The 14,401-nt window shown below is 49.1% G+C and overlaps 1 protein-coding gene across 5 annotated transcripts in view; it reads right to left on the bottom strand.

Annotated features, from left to right (window-relative positions):
• GALNT15 (polypeptide N-acetylgalactosaminyltransferase 15) overlaps positions 1 to 14,401 on the bottom strand; it is a 46,345-nt gene that overhangs the window by 25,511 nt on the left and 6,433 nt on the right. For 2 of the 5 annotated variants that reach the window (XM_036078082.2, XM_078072041.1), the window contains exon 2: positions 2,000 to 2,166. The exons of 2 other annotated variants lie outside the window; for them this stretch is intronic. In XM_036078082.2, the coding sequence (XP_035933975.1) occupies positions 2,000 to 2,166 (167 nt within the window). Of the gene's footprint in view, positions 1 to 1,364; positions 1,557 to 1,999; positions 2,167 to 14,401 lie in introns of all 5 variants that reach the window. One more of the 5 variants, XM_036078083.2, reaches the window with a different exon arrangement.

The raw sequence follows: 14,401 nt of genomic DNA, 5'->3' as shown, positions 1-14,401 counted from the left end.
CCTCTGTTAGCAAATTAAAATTTCTGAACTTGGATGTGTGAGAACCAGCCCCTCGGTGACTCCACGGTATTGAGAACTGCTAGTTGTCTTGTCCAACATTCATTCTCCTCTTCTACCTCACTAGCAGAAACTTGATTTTGTTCAGGGCAGCTAAAAGCACTAACCTACCAAGACTCCCTTGCTGTTAGTAATAGCCTTTTAATCTAACTCTGGTGGAAATACACTAGATGAGAAGATTCTGGAAAAAACTGTTGTTTTACGGATTTTTTTCTAAAGGACAAACTTGGCTGACCTCGGCATTTCACCCTTTTCTGCTTGGAATGTGACGTGATATGCAGAGGTAGAGTAGCCTCATTGGATTAGGAGGCCAAAAGCCACACTCCAAGTAGGGCTAAGTGGAAAGCAGAAGATGCTGAGGACGGGGCGCCAGGGTGGCTCAGTCGCTTAAGCCTCTGCTCAGGTCATGCTCTCAGGGTCAGCCCCATTTCAGGATCCCTGCTAAGTAGGGAGTCTGCTTCTCCCTCTCCCTCTCCCCCTCCTCCCTGTTCTTGCTTTTTCTGTCTCTCCCTCTCAAGTAAATAAATAAAATATTTTTTTTTTTTAAAGGGTGAGAGTATTAAAAAAAAGAAGATGCTGAGGACATTGGAGGACCCCACTGCCCTGGGGCCCAGCTCCTCGGCTTCTACACACAGAAGGAGAAGGGAAGGCTACCAAGGGACTCTGACATAACACAGTTCATAGTCTGACGGGGGAGGAGCCACAGATGTGCTCTTGGGAGGACCCCGGCACAGCCGAGAGTTCGGAGAGTCTGTGGGTGCTTCCACCAGCCAACACAGCCCAGGCCAGGACCTGCTTGCCCGTCCGGCCCAGTACGCAGCTGTCTGTACCTCAGTAACCTCACACGCCTCTGGGGCCTCTGGATAGTCTGGTTCACTTCCATGCCCGGGCTGGGCAGATTCCCAACATGAGGCCCTTCAGAAGAACTAGCAGAGGCCAGTGGCCACTCGAGCCTGTCTTCCGTCACTCCCCTTAGAAAGGTGTTTTTCAGACCTCAGCAAGTGTTCAGTTTCCCTTGGAGCAGTCTGTTCTCCCCACAGGGCCCGGGGCGGGGGGGGGCGGGGGGCTCCACAGGCCATTTGGTTGAGCCAGAAATAAAGCCTGAGGCCCCAGCTGAAGAAGAGCAGTGGTTCTCAAAGTGTCGTCCACGGACCAGCATCATCCGTATCACCTGAGACCCTGTTAGAAATGCAAATTCATGGGGGCCCAGTACCAGATCCAGAAACTCTGGGGGAGATCCTAGCAATCAGTGTTTTAATAAGCCTGCCAGACAATTCTGATTACATTCAAGCTTGAGAACCACTGACCTAGAACTTTCTTCTGTCTCCATCTTCTTTTAACAACTCAGCCAGGCAAGGGGCTGGTCCCTAGTAGTGAGTTTCCTGTCAGTAGAAACATTTGAGCAGATTCTGCAAGTCTGGGCTCTGGGCCTGACTCTGCTGCCCTTGGCATGACTCAGTCCTGGTCAATTCTCTTCTGTAGGCCTCAGCTTCCTCCGTCTGGAAAATGAATGGATCAGGCTAAACAGGAATGATCTAGTGACTAATACATGTCAAGTGCTTTACCCAGTGTCTAGGAGGCAGTGAGCGATAAGGAATGGCCACCCTGCTGTGATTCTTGAGTGTCTTGGGAAGAAGCATATTGGACTGTGTGGAGGTTGAGACTGGGAGAGATCCCGCTGGGATCAGGCTGGAGCGACCCTCCTGAGATCCTCGCTGGGACCCCCTTGCCTTGTTTGGCTGCTTTGTCTTCTATGTCTTCTCCCCCCACTTCCTTACCAGGTGCCCCTGGGGCTCTTCACTAATGAGTTACCTGCACCTGAATCCTCATCTGGAGGTATGCTTCTGGGAACCTTTCCTCTACAGGCTCTAAACCCTAGTCTTTGCATGGGAACCCCCCAGGGTCTAGGCCCACCCGAGGAGCGGGAGGAGCCCATAGCCACCTTGCTGGCTGAGGTCATCCACCAAGATGATCTCCTTCAGAAAGGCCCTGGGCACTGTGTCAAGGATGCTGTGCACAGTCCTCAGGAGGGTGGACCAGGCCTCGTCGTGGAAACAGAGGATGACGCTGGCTGTGGGCAGGCTGTCCCCGGGGTTCTGCTGTAGACACCTGCAGGGAAGAGAACCAGGGAGCCATGGGAAGAGAAGACCCAAAGGAGCATTGGACATCCTCTAACACACTCCCTAGGCCCTGGCCAGGGCTGCTTTAACCAAATAGCCTCCCCGCCCCACCCCCCGGGTTTGCTTGAAATTTCCATGGAAAGAGAACCCCTCACACCCTCGCAGTAGTGCTGTCTACTGTCTCCCAATCCTCAAATCCCAGGAGCAATGTTTAATCCATGCCTCTCTCATAGCAGTTGAGAGATATTGCCACTATTCCCAGCAAACAACTGTTCTAACCTGTAAAATGGGAGTGAATGACATTACCAACCTCATAGAGCTGTTGTAAGGCTTAAATAGGAGGAGGTACATAGTGAGTATCCTATCAACACGCATTGTCATTCATTTAAGGGCAGAAACACTATTTTCTTTATTTTTGTGTCTGTATAATCTAGCACAGCACCTAGCACATAATAAAGGTTAAATATGATTATTGTTCTTGAAGAAGGGCAAGGATTGAACATTTGTGAGTGCCAACAATATGCCAGATAATGTGCTAAGTCCTCTACACATATTACTGCTTGTTTACGCTAAAATAAGTCTTTGGTTTGGGCACTTACCCCATTTTGTGGATAAGGAAACTGAGGCTCACAGAGTGGACAAGACTTACCAAAGCTCACAGTGCTGGTAAGTGGCAGAGCTTCCAGGCTACCCTGCCCTTTCCCCTCCGCTGGTTTGTGGCTGGAGAGGTAGGGGTGGGAGGTACCACCCCTGTCAGGAGCCTGCCCCGTTCCCTCCTTCCTTTGCAGATGAATAGTATGCTCCCTATTTGCTTTGCATTTCATCTGCTGAGAGTTGTGAGTGAGACCACAGTGGAAAGAATTATAATAACAACAGGATGCTCCGAGCAGTGTGTGGCTCACAATTGTTCACAAAAGGGGCTTTTTTTTTCTAGGTAGCCTCTAAATGTCCCTCCCTGGAGGAGGATTGGCATTTGAGTAGGGGTTGGCTCAAGGACCTCAAACTTCCAACACCTAAAGGCAATTGTGAAGGTAGAACTGCCTGCAGACTGACCACCAGACTAAGGCTGGCCCAGCTGGAGGGAAATGCCACGCTGGTCCTCAGCTGAGCATCTCTCTGCCTAGTACAGTCCTAACCAAGGCTGAGACTCTCAATGTGCAAGACTCCTGCGTGTGGCTCCAGGCAAGAATCTTATGCCAGGGGGTGGAGGAGTGATACAAGGTAAGTGCTTTAAGGTAACAGTAAAACAGAAATCCTAGATTAAAAAAAAAATCCCAAACATATGAATATCTCATAAACTAGCTGCCAATTATTTTATTAACTTAAATATTAATGCCCTATTTCTTTCCATAAAGGATTTGAAGTCACTCACAAGGAATATGCACAATAAAATAATGGTAATATAAAAGTAAGGATGAAAAGTCAGGAGGAGGGAAATATAAGTAATAGAAACTCCAGGGGCGCCTGGGCGGCTCAGTCAACTGAGCGTCCGACTCTTGATTTCTGCTCAGGTCATGACCTCAGGGTGGTGAGATGGAGCCCCAAATCAGGCTCTGTGCTCAATCAGGAGTCTGCCTGAGATTCTCTCCCTCTCCCTCTGCCCCTCCCCATGCAAGTGCTCACTCTCGCTCTCTCTCTCAAATGAATAAATAAATCTTAAAAAAGAAAGAATAGAAAGTCAATATCTAGAGAAAGAACATAAATATATAGGCCATAAGGGCCTTGGAGTTTCCAGAATGAATTTGAAATTTGAGCTTCCCGGTAGCCAAAGAAAATGGAGGTTTATTCTGCATCAGAATTGTCACCATCAGAGAAGTTATATACTAGAATTTTTAGGGAGAGTGATGCTCTTTCTAGTACTTTTCTTTTTTTACAATTTATAACTTTTATTTTGAAACAGTTAAAGACTTGCAAGAAGTTGCAAAAATAGTCCAGAGAGTTCCTGTGTTATCTTCATGCAGCTTTGCCCAGTGATGATATATTATATAACCATCCACCATGAGCAGAATCAGGAATTTGACATAGTTCAAATACTATTAGCTCAAATACAGACTTTACTGGAACTTCACCAGTTTTCACATCTCACACTAGTTTTTAAGAGAAATTCCTACAGATCTTAGAAAGAAGTCCCTAAATGGGTGACTGTCCTTAGAAGCATCCCTACAACAAATGAAATCATGAATTTTATGTGCACTTTTACAGGCTGCTCACATAACCCGTTCGAAGTGAAACCCCCTCCTGTAAGGTTTTCAGGAGATAACCAAGGCTGCAGGGCTCACTGCCTGCTCTGCTGAGGGATTTCACCCCTGCGGCCCCTCCCCGCACTCATCCTCCTCTCCCCGGAAGCCCTGGTGAAGCTTTGCTCCCCCACTCCGCCTGACTTGGAGAATTTCCACTCTGCACTCAGAATTTCTCTAGACCTGCTCACAAACAGGTTCAACCTCTTCAGGCAACCGCAGGACTGCTGGGAACCGTGGAAATAATCTGGAGTTTGAGGGGAGGACAAGCATGGGCTCTGAGTGAATCCTGTGGTTTGCCAGAAGGCCCGGCACTCTCGGCAAGGCTCTGGAGGGAGTGCAGCGCTAAGTATTAGAAACAGAACTTTGGCAAGGCCTTGCGTCTCAGGGCATATTTGACGCTTTTCAGAGGAGCCAGGGATGGATTATTTTGTTTCTGGTGAATGGAGTGACCAGGCGGAGGGGCCTGTGGATGGTGTCGGCTGTGTGGCTTCCAGACACCAGTGGCAGGAAGCAGGACCGGCTATATGCGTGCCCTTCTGGGGGTGTCTGTGGTCATCATTCCAGGGATGGGCACCATCCCCCTGTGGGCAGCACTGTCCTGTGGGGATGGGCAAATGGGGTGCGCCTTCTCCATGCCCACGGCCCAGGTAGTAGCACAGAGTGGAGGAGGGTGTGACACACGATGCCCCGAGGGCAGGCGAACTGCAACCCCACTCACCTCGCTGAAAAACTCTGTCCGTTCAGGGCATCTTGGAAAGAGCCTGTACGTCACGTGGACAGAGATCAAGCTTTGGCATTGAGTTCTAACCTTGAATCTGTCCTTATGTGGCCTGGGCAAGTGACATAAGCTCTCTGATAACCATCCTTCAACAATTTCCAGATCCACAGACCCAGTTATGTCTATAATAATCAATCCTTATTTTTTGCACTCCTTTTGATTCCAGTAAGTCTTTTTTGAGCATGCAATATGATTAACCTCAGTTTTCTCATCTGTAAAATGGGGGTGTTGGAAGGATCAAATGAGTTAATATATATGAAGTACTTATCCCAGTGCCATACTCATAGTAAGAGTTCAATACATGTTAGTTTTCGCAAGCCTCCCATGTGCCAGGATACCCTTCTAGGTATGTGTTTGTCTATAAAATGAGGATAACAAGTAAAGCTACTTTAGAGGGCTATGTAAAGATTATATAGGGGTGCTTGGGTGGCGCAGTCAGTTGAGCGTCTGACTCTTGGTTTCAGCTCAGGTCATGATCTCATGGGTTGGGAATCAAGCCCCGCATCATGCTCAGCAGAGAGTCTGCTTGAAATTCTCTCCTGCTGCCCCTCTCCCCACTCACTCTCTCCCACTCTCTCTGTCTCTCTCTAAAAAAAATGAAAACAAAAACAAAAAAACTTAAAAAAAAAGATTGTATAAACAAAGAGATGCCTTACGTGCCTTGTCCATAGCAAGCTTTCAATAAATGGAAACTCTTGCTATTTCTCAGGTTAGTGTCGTGGGCTGGCTAGTTTCTGGTATTGCTTTTCATCATAGGAGAAGACTGGTCAGGTGTTCTAAAAATACTGATCCCTGATATGTGTGGGATTTTCCCACGTGCTCTGTCATTTAATCCTCATTCCCGCCCCGGGGGCTGCTGCACCGCCCAACTCCAGGGGGCGCCATGCTCACAGAACGCCACGTGACAGGGCCCCTTGGAGTTGTGTGGCATGATGGTGTGGTCCACCACGGAAGATGGCGGGCAAAGAAAGCCATATGAGTGACTGGAACTCATACAGATCCCCTGCTGGACCCAACCTCTACAGAACACGGCCTAGCAGTGAGATGTTCTCAGTCGCCAGGCAGCCTTTGGGAACAAAGGCCTCCCGTCCCCTGTTGACCCAAGTGGTGTTGGTGGCTTCCATTTTGTTTTATTAAAATATAGGAGGAATTCTCCTCAGGAGAGTAAGGCTTGTGAGAGCAAGCATCCACTTGCCCCTTAACTGATATGAGTGGGTAAGGTTTGGGAGATCCTGAGGGAACAGTAAGAAATGGTCCAGATGGTGGGGCCCTGATCACCTGTGTTTGGGAACCTTGGTCCCCTGATGTCACCATGGGGACATCAGGTCCCTAAGGAGAGAGAGGGCACAAGGAGGGAGGTGAGGCCTGGGAAGAGGAAGGCAGGCGGTACTACAAACCTACCATCTGCTTCATAATATACCTGCTCTTCCTGCCCACCTCCCACCCATTTCACAGAGGTCTGGAGGGTGGGGGGCGAGGGGTGTAGGTAGGCCCGACTAGGGAGAGAGCCTGAGCAGTGATTCAGAGAAGCTGCTGGAAGCCTCTAAAAAGAAAAGCAAACAAACAAAACAAACTCTCTAAAATGCAGCCAACAAAGACTGCTTAAAAGCGGCCAACTCCTCCTTGCAAGTGCTCCTTGGTTGGGTACGAGCGAGCACACACTCAGATGTCTGCAGAGACTGTCAGACAGCCAGGGGACAGTGACCTGGGGTGGGGGTGGGGGCGCTGCCGGGAGCGAGAGACCACATGGCCCCCCTCAGAGTAGCCAGTGTCACCAGGAGGAAATTCAACTCAGCATCGCCAGATCGTTCTGATTTTCAGAAAAAGCCATAAACCTGAACTGTTTATGGGGAATCTCTCAATTTTTTTTTTAAGATTTTATTTATTTACTTGACAGAGAAAGAGACAGCGAGAGAGGGAACACAAGCAGGGGGAGTGGGAGAGGGAGAAGCAGGCTTCCCGTGGAGCAGGGAGCCCAATGAGGGGCTCGATCCCAGGACCCTGGGATCATGACCTGAGCCGAAGGCACACGCTTAACTGACTGAGCCACCCAGGCGCCCCAGGAATCTCTCAATTTTTAAATATTGGTCACTCTTCCAATATTTAAAAAAAAAAAAGCCTGTGGTCAGGGGCGCCTGGCTGGCTCACTCAGTAGACCATGTGACTCTTGATCTCAGGGTTGTGGATCCAAGCCCCATGTTGGGTGTAGGGATTACTTAAAAATAAAATCTTTTTAAAAAACAACTGCAGCCAAACAGCATGTCTGGGACAGGATACAACCCGTGGGCTGTCATTTTGTGACATTTGAGTTACCCCTAACTTCGGGGACTCCTGCTCCTTCATCCCAGGCAACACTTTGCCTCCTGTGCTTCTTTTCCCTCTGAGACCTTCCTGCTTGGAGCCGGCACTAGGATTACAGCCCGACCCAGGATACCAGTCCGGGGGGAAGAGTGTGAGACCAGGGGTCAGAGGGCATGCGCCACGTGCGCTAGAAGAAGACAGATGCCGTGCTCAGACCTCTGAATCCCCTGTGAGCAAAGGGCAATAAGGGACTTTGAGTAGGTCTGTCACCCCCCTGGGCCCTCGTTTCCACATGTAAGGGGTATTCACTCACTATACAACGTCTAGACCTTTCCAGCTTTGCTGTCTGCAATCTGTTCTCAGCACGGGGGATTGGGGAAATTAGGGTGGGCCATGTGATGTTGTAGTGTCTTATTAATATTCACTGTAGCCACCACTTAATGAGGGTTCCTACACACCAGGTGCTGTGCTAAATACATGCATTATCACATTTGACCCTCCCAACTGCCCTTTGAAGTAGGTATTTTTGCGTGTGCAGAGATGGTCACCACAATTCTGTCCACCCTCATATGCATGCTCCTTTGCAACATGACTTTGCCACTTTTCTCATGAAGAGTTGCAACCTATTTCTCCACCTCCCCCCCCCCCCCCAGCCCCCGAATCTGGCTGGTCTTGTGACTTTTTCTGACGGGTAGAATGTACTGGAAGTGATATTCTGGGACTCCCAAGTTGAGGTTCCAAGGGGCCTTGCAGCTTCCCCTTGCTGCCATCAAATGCAATGTTAAGGAAAGGTATCTTACTCTACCAGAGGGTGAGAGGCCACTTGGCGAAAAGCTGAGGTGCCCCAGCAGAGGACCAGCATACGCGCCAGATACGTGAGTGAGGCCATCTTGGATCACTCAATCCCAGTTAGCCTCCAGATGACAGCAACCCCAGGAGGGACCCCAGGTGAGGGTGGCAGAAGAAATGCCCAGCTGAGTCCAGTGCTAATTATAGAACCATGGATAAATGGTTATTGTTTTAAGCCACTAATATTTTGAAATAAGTTTATTGAGATATAATTCATATATCATAAAATCCACCCTTAGAAAATTGTACAATTTAGTGGTTGCTAGTATATTCACAAGCTTGTACATCCATTACCAGTATCTAATTTCAGAATATTTTCGTCACCCCCAAAAGAAACCCATTACCCATTAGCAGTTACTCCCCACCCTCTGGCAACCACCCTAGCCCCAGGCAAACACTACTCTACTTGCTGTTTCTAGAGACTACTCTGGACACTTTATACATATTAATGGAATCACACAATACGTGGCCTTTTGTGACTGGCTTCTTCCACCTAGCAGAATGTTCTCAAGGTTCATCAGCATTTCTTTTTTTTTTTTTTAAGATTTTATTTACTTGAGAAAGAGAATGAGAGAGAGAGAGCACGAGAGGGGGGAGGGTCAGAGGGAGAAGCAGACTCCCTGCTGAGTAGGGAGCCCGATGTGGGTCTCGATCCAGGGACTCCAGGATCATGACCTGAGCCAAAGGCAGTCGCTTAACCTACTGAGCCACCCAGGCGCCCCAGTATTTCACTCCTTTTTACTGCTAACTAGTATTCCATTGTTTGAATATACCAGTTTGTTTATCTAATCATCAGTTGATGGACAGTTAAGTGTTTCCATGCTGGGCTGTTTTGAGTAATGCTGCTATGAACATTCATGTACAAGTTTTTATGAGTTTGTGAAACAAGTTTTTAGGAACATACGAAATCTGTTTTCAATTCTCATGTGTCTATAGCTAGGCCAGGCATCCCTGAGTTATGTGGTAACTGTTTAACATTTTGAGGAGCTGCCAAACTGTTTTCCAAAGCAGCTGTATCATGTTACAATCCCACCAGCAATGTGTGAGGGTTTCAACTTCTTCACATCCTTGTCAGCACCTATGATGGTCTGCCTTTTTTATTTTAGCCATTCTAGTGGGTGGTGAAATGATATCTCATTGTGGTTTTAATTTGTGTTTTTCCCTACTGACTAACGGTTTGAACATCTTTTCATGAGCTTTTTGACCATTTCTATGTATTCCTTGGAGAACTGTCCACTCAAATCTTTGCCTATTTTTAAATTGGGTGTCTTTTTGTTGGGTTGGGTTGGAAGGGTTCTTTATGTATTATGATACAAACCCCTTATTCGATTTGCAAATATTTTCTCCCATTCTTGGGTTGTCTTTCACTTTCTTGAAGCACAAAAAGTTTTGATTTTCATGAAGTTCAATTTATCTGTTTTTTAAGCCATGAAATGTTGAGGTGATGTGTATGCAGCACGAGATACTGGACACACATTCCCATTTTAGAGATGAAGAAACTAGAGCCCAGAGAGCTCAAGTGACTTGCTGTAAGTTACACAGCAGATAGCTGATTGGTCAGTCTGATGTTAAACCTAATGCTCTTAACCAGTATAGATACTGCCATCTTGGACTAAAGTCTTAACAGAATGTTCTGGATCCAGGGTCATGAGGCTTGGGTCCCGGGATCCAAATCAAAGTGACAATGATGGAGGGTTATTTGGAGATTACACAATCCATTGATTCCTTCAGCTGCTCTGGACTATCTACACTGATTCATTAAGGTCCTCAGAAAGCTCTGTCTTGGCTACCTTAGAAATTTGTTTCTGTGGAGTCATGCTTGGCCTCGTGCTCTCAGTTTTCATCACAGAGGGAACCTGTTGAGGGTGTTGTGTCTGTCCTCTATCACTGACTATCACCTCTACACAGCTTTGGAGGGAAATTCCTATCAGATATAAATGCTAGGAAAAGGCACTTTTCTTCCTCTGAGGACTTGGTATGTTTTCCCCTCGTGAGCAATAAGGATCATGATATCTATGGGTGTTTCCTTTTTCAGTTTGGCTGCCAGGAAGCTCAGAGTAAGGAACTAGGATATTTAGTCATTGAGAGGGTTCTATGGATTGCCTACTTTCGTTCTAATTTTCTCTTTGGTCTTGACTTTCCCTCTTTCCATCCAGTTATTTAACAGGTATTTCCTGACAACCGAAGTCTGTGAGGACTGAAAGATGAATTAAATAGGTAAGATCCTTGAAGCTGAATCTGTGGCGCCCATATCCCCTTGGGCCGTACCCCTACAATACACCACAGCCTGCCTTCCAACTGCCTGAGGGATTTCTCTGCCTGCTGGAGATGCTCTCCGTGGCTGACCTGAAGAGCTGCCCTCCCCTGAGAGCTGCCCTCAGCCAGTGACTAAAAGGAGCTGACGTATTCATACCCAGCAACCCTGACCCTAAGGAGGTCAAACACATGGAGAGGCGTGTTCCATAGCACCTCCCAGATTCCCCAGCAGGCTGAGCCCTAGCTGCCCACGGAGGTAACTGCCTTGAAAACACACCTTTCATCGGCCTTCTATTTTCTGCTCCACATTCCCAGTCCCTTACCAGGGCTCCCTGGCATCATCTGCAAAATGAATTTTCGTCTCAGGGTCTGCTCTGGAGGAACCCAAACTAAGACAGTCTCTGATGTCACGGAGTTTATGTCCTATGAAGCTGATAACCAAGTGATTATTTAACAGCCGCAGCTCCAAGGAGACACTCAGGGAGTGGGGCATGGATATGAAAGCCAGGACCTGAAGGGTGGGCAGCATGCAGTTGAAGAAAGGGGCGTGGGTGGGGAACAGTGTTCCCGGCAGATGTCACAGCCCCTGCTAAGGCCTGCAGGTGAAAAGGAGCTTGGGCATACCAGGAACTGAAGGGAAGGTATTCCAAATTTATTTCCCCTTATCTTGATTAACATTATATTAATAGCAATTTTCTATTTTGTGCTGTATTTTTCAATCGTCTGAGGGAATAAGGTAGGTAGGTAAAAAACAAGTGAGCAAAAGGGCCCTGGGCAAGTCACCCCCCTCTCCACGTTTCCGATTCTTTCTGTCAAGTGGGGGTGCACGTTCTTCCTGTTCTATTTGTGCCACGGCTTCGCTGGGGGAACCGGTGAGGCGGTGCCTAGAAACCGCTTTTGGACATTGCAAAGTGGTCCCCAAATGGGACAGGCAGTTGTGAAGAGGATCCATGAAGAAATGCATGTTCTTCTTATTTCCTAATGGGGTTACTTTCTTTGTCCTTCAACCACATAGCTGGTGGATATTTTACTCTCTTGCGTTAGTATACGTCCACAAGCTCACCCTGACCTCATTTGTCCATCTTTCTGAGTGGCTGCAGCAGGGAAGGAAAAAACCAAGGGCTTTGGAATCAAATCAACTTGGCTCTGGCTCCTGGCTCCATTTACATCCCCTAATTAGCCAACACGGTGAGGCTGATACGTTTCTATAGCTCAGGGGTGCTGCTTGGATTAAAGGGCTCCTCCTGGCCCAAGAGGGCTGCTGAATGAATGTTAGCTTCAGATCTTCACACTCTGAGATCAGAGGAGTCCGGGGTCTGTGTTTACACACAGATGCACGCCCTCTCTGCATGCAGCTCCAGGATCCCCTCTGAACTCAGAAAATGCATTTGGGCAATGATTCTGAAAAGGATGAGTCACTGCTTTGCGCCAGATGGCCTGGCTGGGCCACAAACACCGCCCCCACCCTTTCTGTGCCTGGCCAGAGTAGAAAGGTGTCTGCTGGGTTTTCTGTTTTGGGGTTACTGACCTCCAGCTTCCACCAAATCAGCAGAGGTCCCCCACTCAGCTGGGTTTCCATATCGCTGCCTGGAGCCCACCGATGCAACAACCTGGGTGCTTCTCTGCGTCCCTCAGTGCTCCCCAAGCTCCTTGGGTTTAGAGCTGGGTCTTGCTCACCTTTTCACCTTTCATAGTTGCTAAATAAATATTTGTCCAATGAATGAAGGTAGGCACTGTTCCTGCTCGCAAAGAGCATATAGACTGGTGGTCTATGCAAATGGGAGGGTAATGCCAGAGAGTCAGCATCCCACATTCTGTGAAAATCCCAGTGTTCAGTCCGTTTTGTAATCGCTGGAGCTCATCCTGGGAATACCAATTTCCAGAAGGGCTGGGACACAGCCTGGGGATGATCCTTTGAGGGATGGACAACTTCCTACAAATGAGAGAGGAGTATGGGACAAGCTGGAGCCTAGAGTTGAGGCTAATGCTGCCCGCCTGTCATTCCCCAGAGTTGGAGAGAAGTCACACAAGGGTCACACAGTCCCCTTCTCTTTATGGGGTCCTCAGAAGCCTCACGGTCTCCTTCTCAGGGGCTTCAGGCATCTTTGGCTTTGCTCTGATTCTGGCTCCCTGGCCCTGTACTAAAGATGGGCACTGACAAGGAGTCACTGGTCTGCGCACTGACCAGGGCCTATGAGGCATCCTGGGGCAAGAGTCCCCCTAACGGGCATAGCCTCCCCCAAATCGTAGCCAGGTGAACCTTCCAGCTCCTCTACCTCAAGGAGTTTGATATTCGGACCTACAGAGAGGACCAGCAGTTGGTAGCAGGTCATAGAACAGGCAGTAAGCCGAAGACGAGGCAGCAAAAGCCAAGCGGTTGCCCAGGGCCTCTCAGATGTTAACGCCCACCTGTCATGCCCCCCCCCAACCCCAATCTCTGTCCATAAATGCAGATTTGGATCCCAGAGGCTGCACTTCAGGTGATCCTGATGCTGCTGGCCTCTGGACCAGAGCTTGAGCAAAGGACAGTGGTTGTTAGTGGCAAGACATTAGCTGGTAAGTGGCCAGGAGGGCAACATGAGCAGGCTCCGGGGACACAGGCTGCTGGAGGACATCAGGAAGGCCCAGCCCCAGAGGGGCTATGGCTTGTGAGTCTCTTTCCTGTCCTCCTCCTGCACCCGCCGCCCTCCTCCTTGGGCAGTCCCAGCTCCTCATTCCCTGTGCAGACTACAGGAAGCCCTCCAATGTCTCTGCTCCTTCTCACCTCAAAGGGTGGCGGCAACTGGAATCACTTAGGAGAGTCCCAGCGGACTGTATTTAATTGGTTGGTCTGGGGTGGAGCCTGGGTGTGACGATCTGTAAAACTCTCCAGTAGATACTAATGTGCAGGCAAGGCTGTGAACCACTGGCCTCATCAGAGTTTCTGAAACTCTGACATGAATAGAAATCAGCTAGGGATCTTGTTAACAAGAGAGATTTTCATCTAGTAGGTCTGAGTGGGGCCTGAAATTCTGCATTTTTGATTCTGCATTTTTGATCCTGAGGACCACACTTTCAGGGGAAAAAGCGGTTTTCCTAAGAATTAAAAAAGGTAAGACGGGAGTTAACCACCTCTGATCTAATCCCCCAGCCTAACCCGAAGCACAAAGCAAGACTCTGCTCCATTGACTCCCACGAGCACATTTGATCTCAGACAGTTAGACTCAGCCTGTCTATACCACAAGCCCACTGAAGGGTGATGGATCCAGAGTGGAGATCCAGGGTGGGGGGGGCCCGCTCCCAGCCGTGGCTGCCCTGGGCTTGAGGGCCGAAGGCTTGGTGCGTGTGTATTCCGTCTGTGACTCGGCTGGCCAGGGCCCAGACCCAGCACTCCTACTGTCCACACGGCATTGTCTTCCCTCCCTTGCAGGTTGGGAGGGTGGGTAAGCTGAGCTCCAGCCCCGGGTGACGGCCCCAGCCTGCTCCTTCTGCTCTCCCCTCACTGCCCCCGCCCCGGTGCAGCACCACCCTCTCCTGGACAACAAAGCTGCTGCCAAAGCGGCCTCTGGGCAGGACGGAGGGAGCAAAGGAGAGGATACCCCTTCCTGCGTCTCCCCACTGGCGGTGGACCTGGTGCCTCGAAGCCCTGGTCCTCGGCCCTGGCTGCCCATCGGAACTACCTGGGGAGGCCCAGGCCTCTCCCCAGACCAACTAAGTAAGAATCCCTTGGAGCGCGACCCGGCATGAATAGTTTTTACCACTTACCAGGTAATTCCACTGCGCCACCAAGTCAGTGATGATTTAGCAGCCCATGGGGTAGA

Source organism: Halichoerus grypus, chromosome 1 (genome assembly GCF_964656455.1).
Source record: "Halichoerus grypus chromosome 1, mHalGry1.hap1.1, whole genome shotgun sequence".
NCBI classification, from domain to species: Eukaryota; Metazoa; Chordata; class Mammalia; order Carnivora; family Phocidae; genus Halichoerus; species Halichoerus grypus.
The sequence above is the reverse complement of the archived record's forward strand: the minus strand, read 5'-3'. Positions and strand labels throughout refer to the sequence as shown.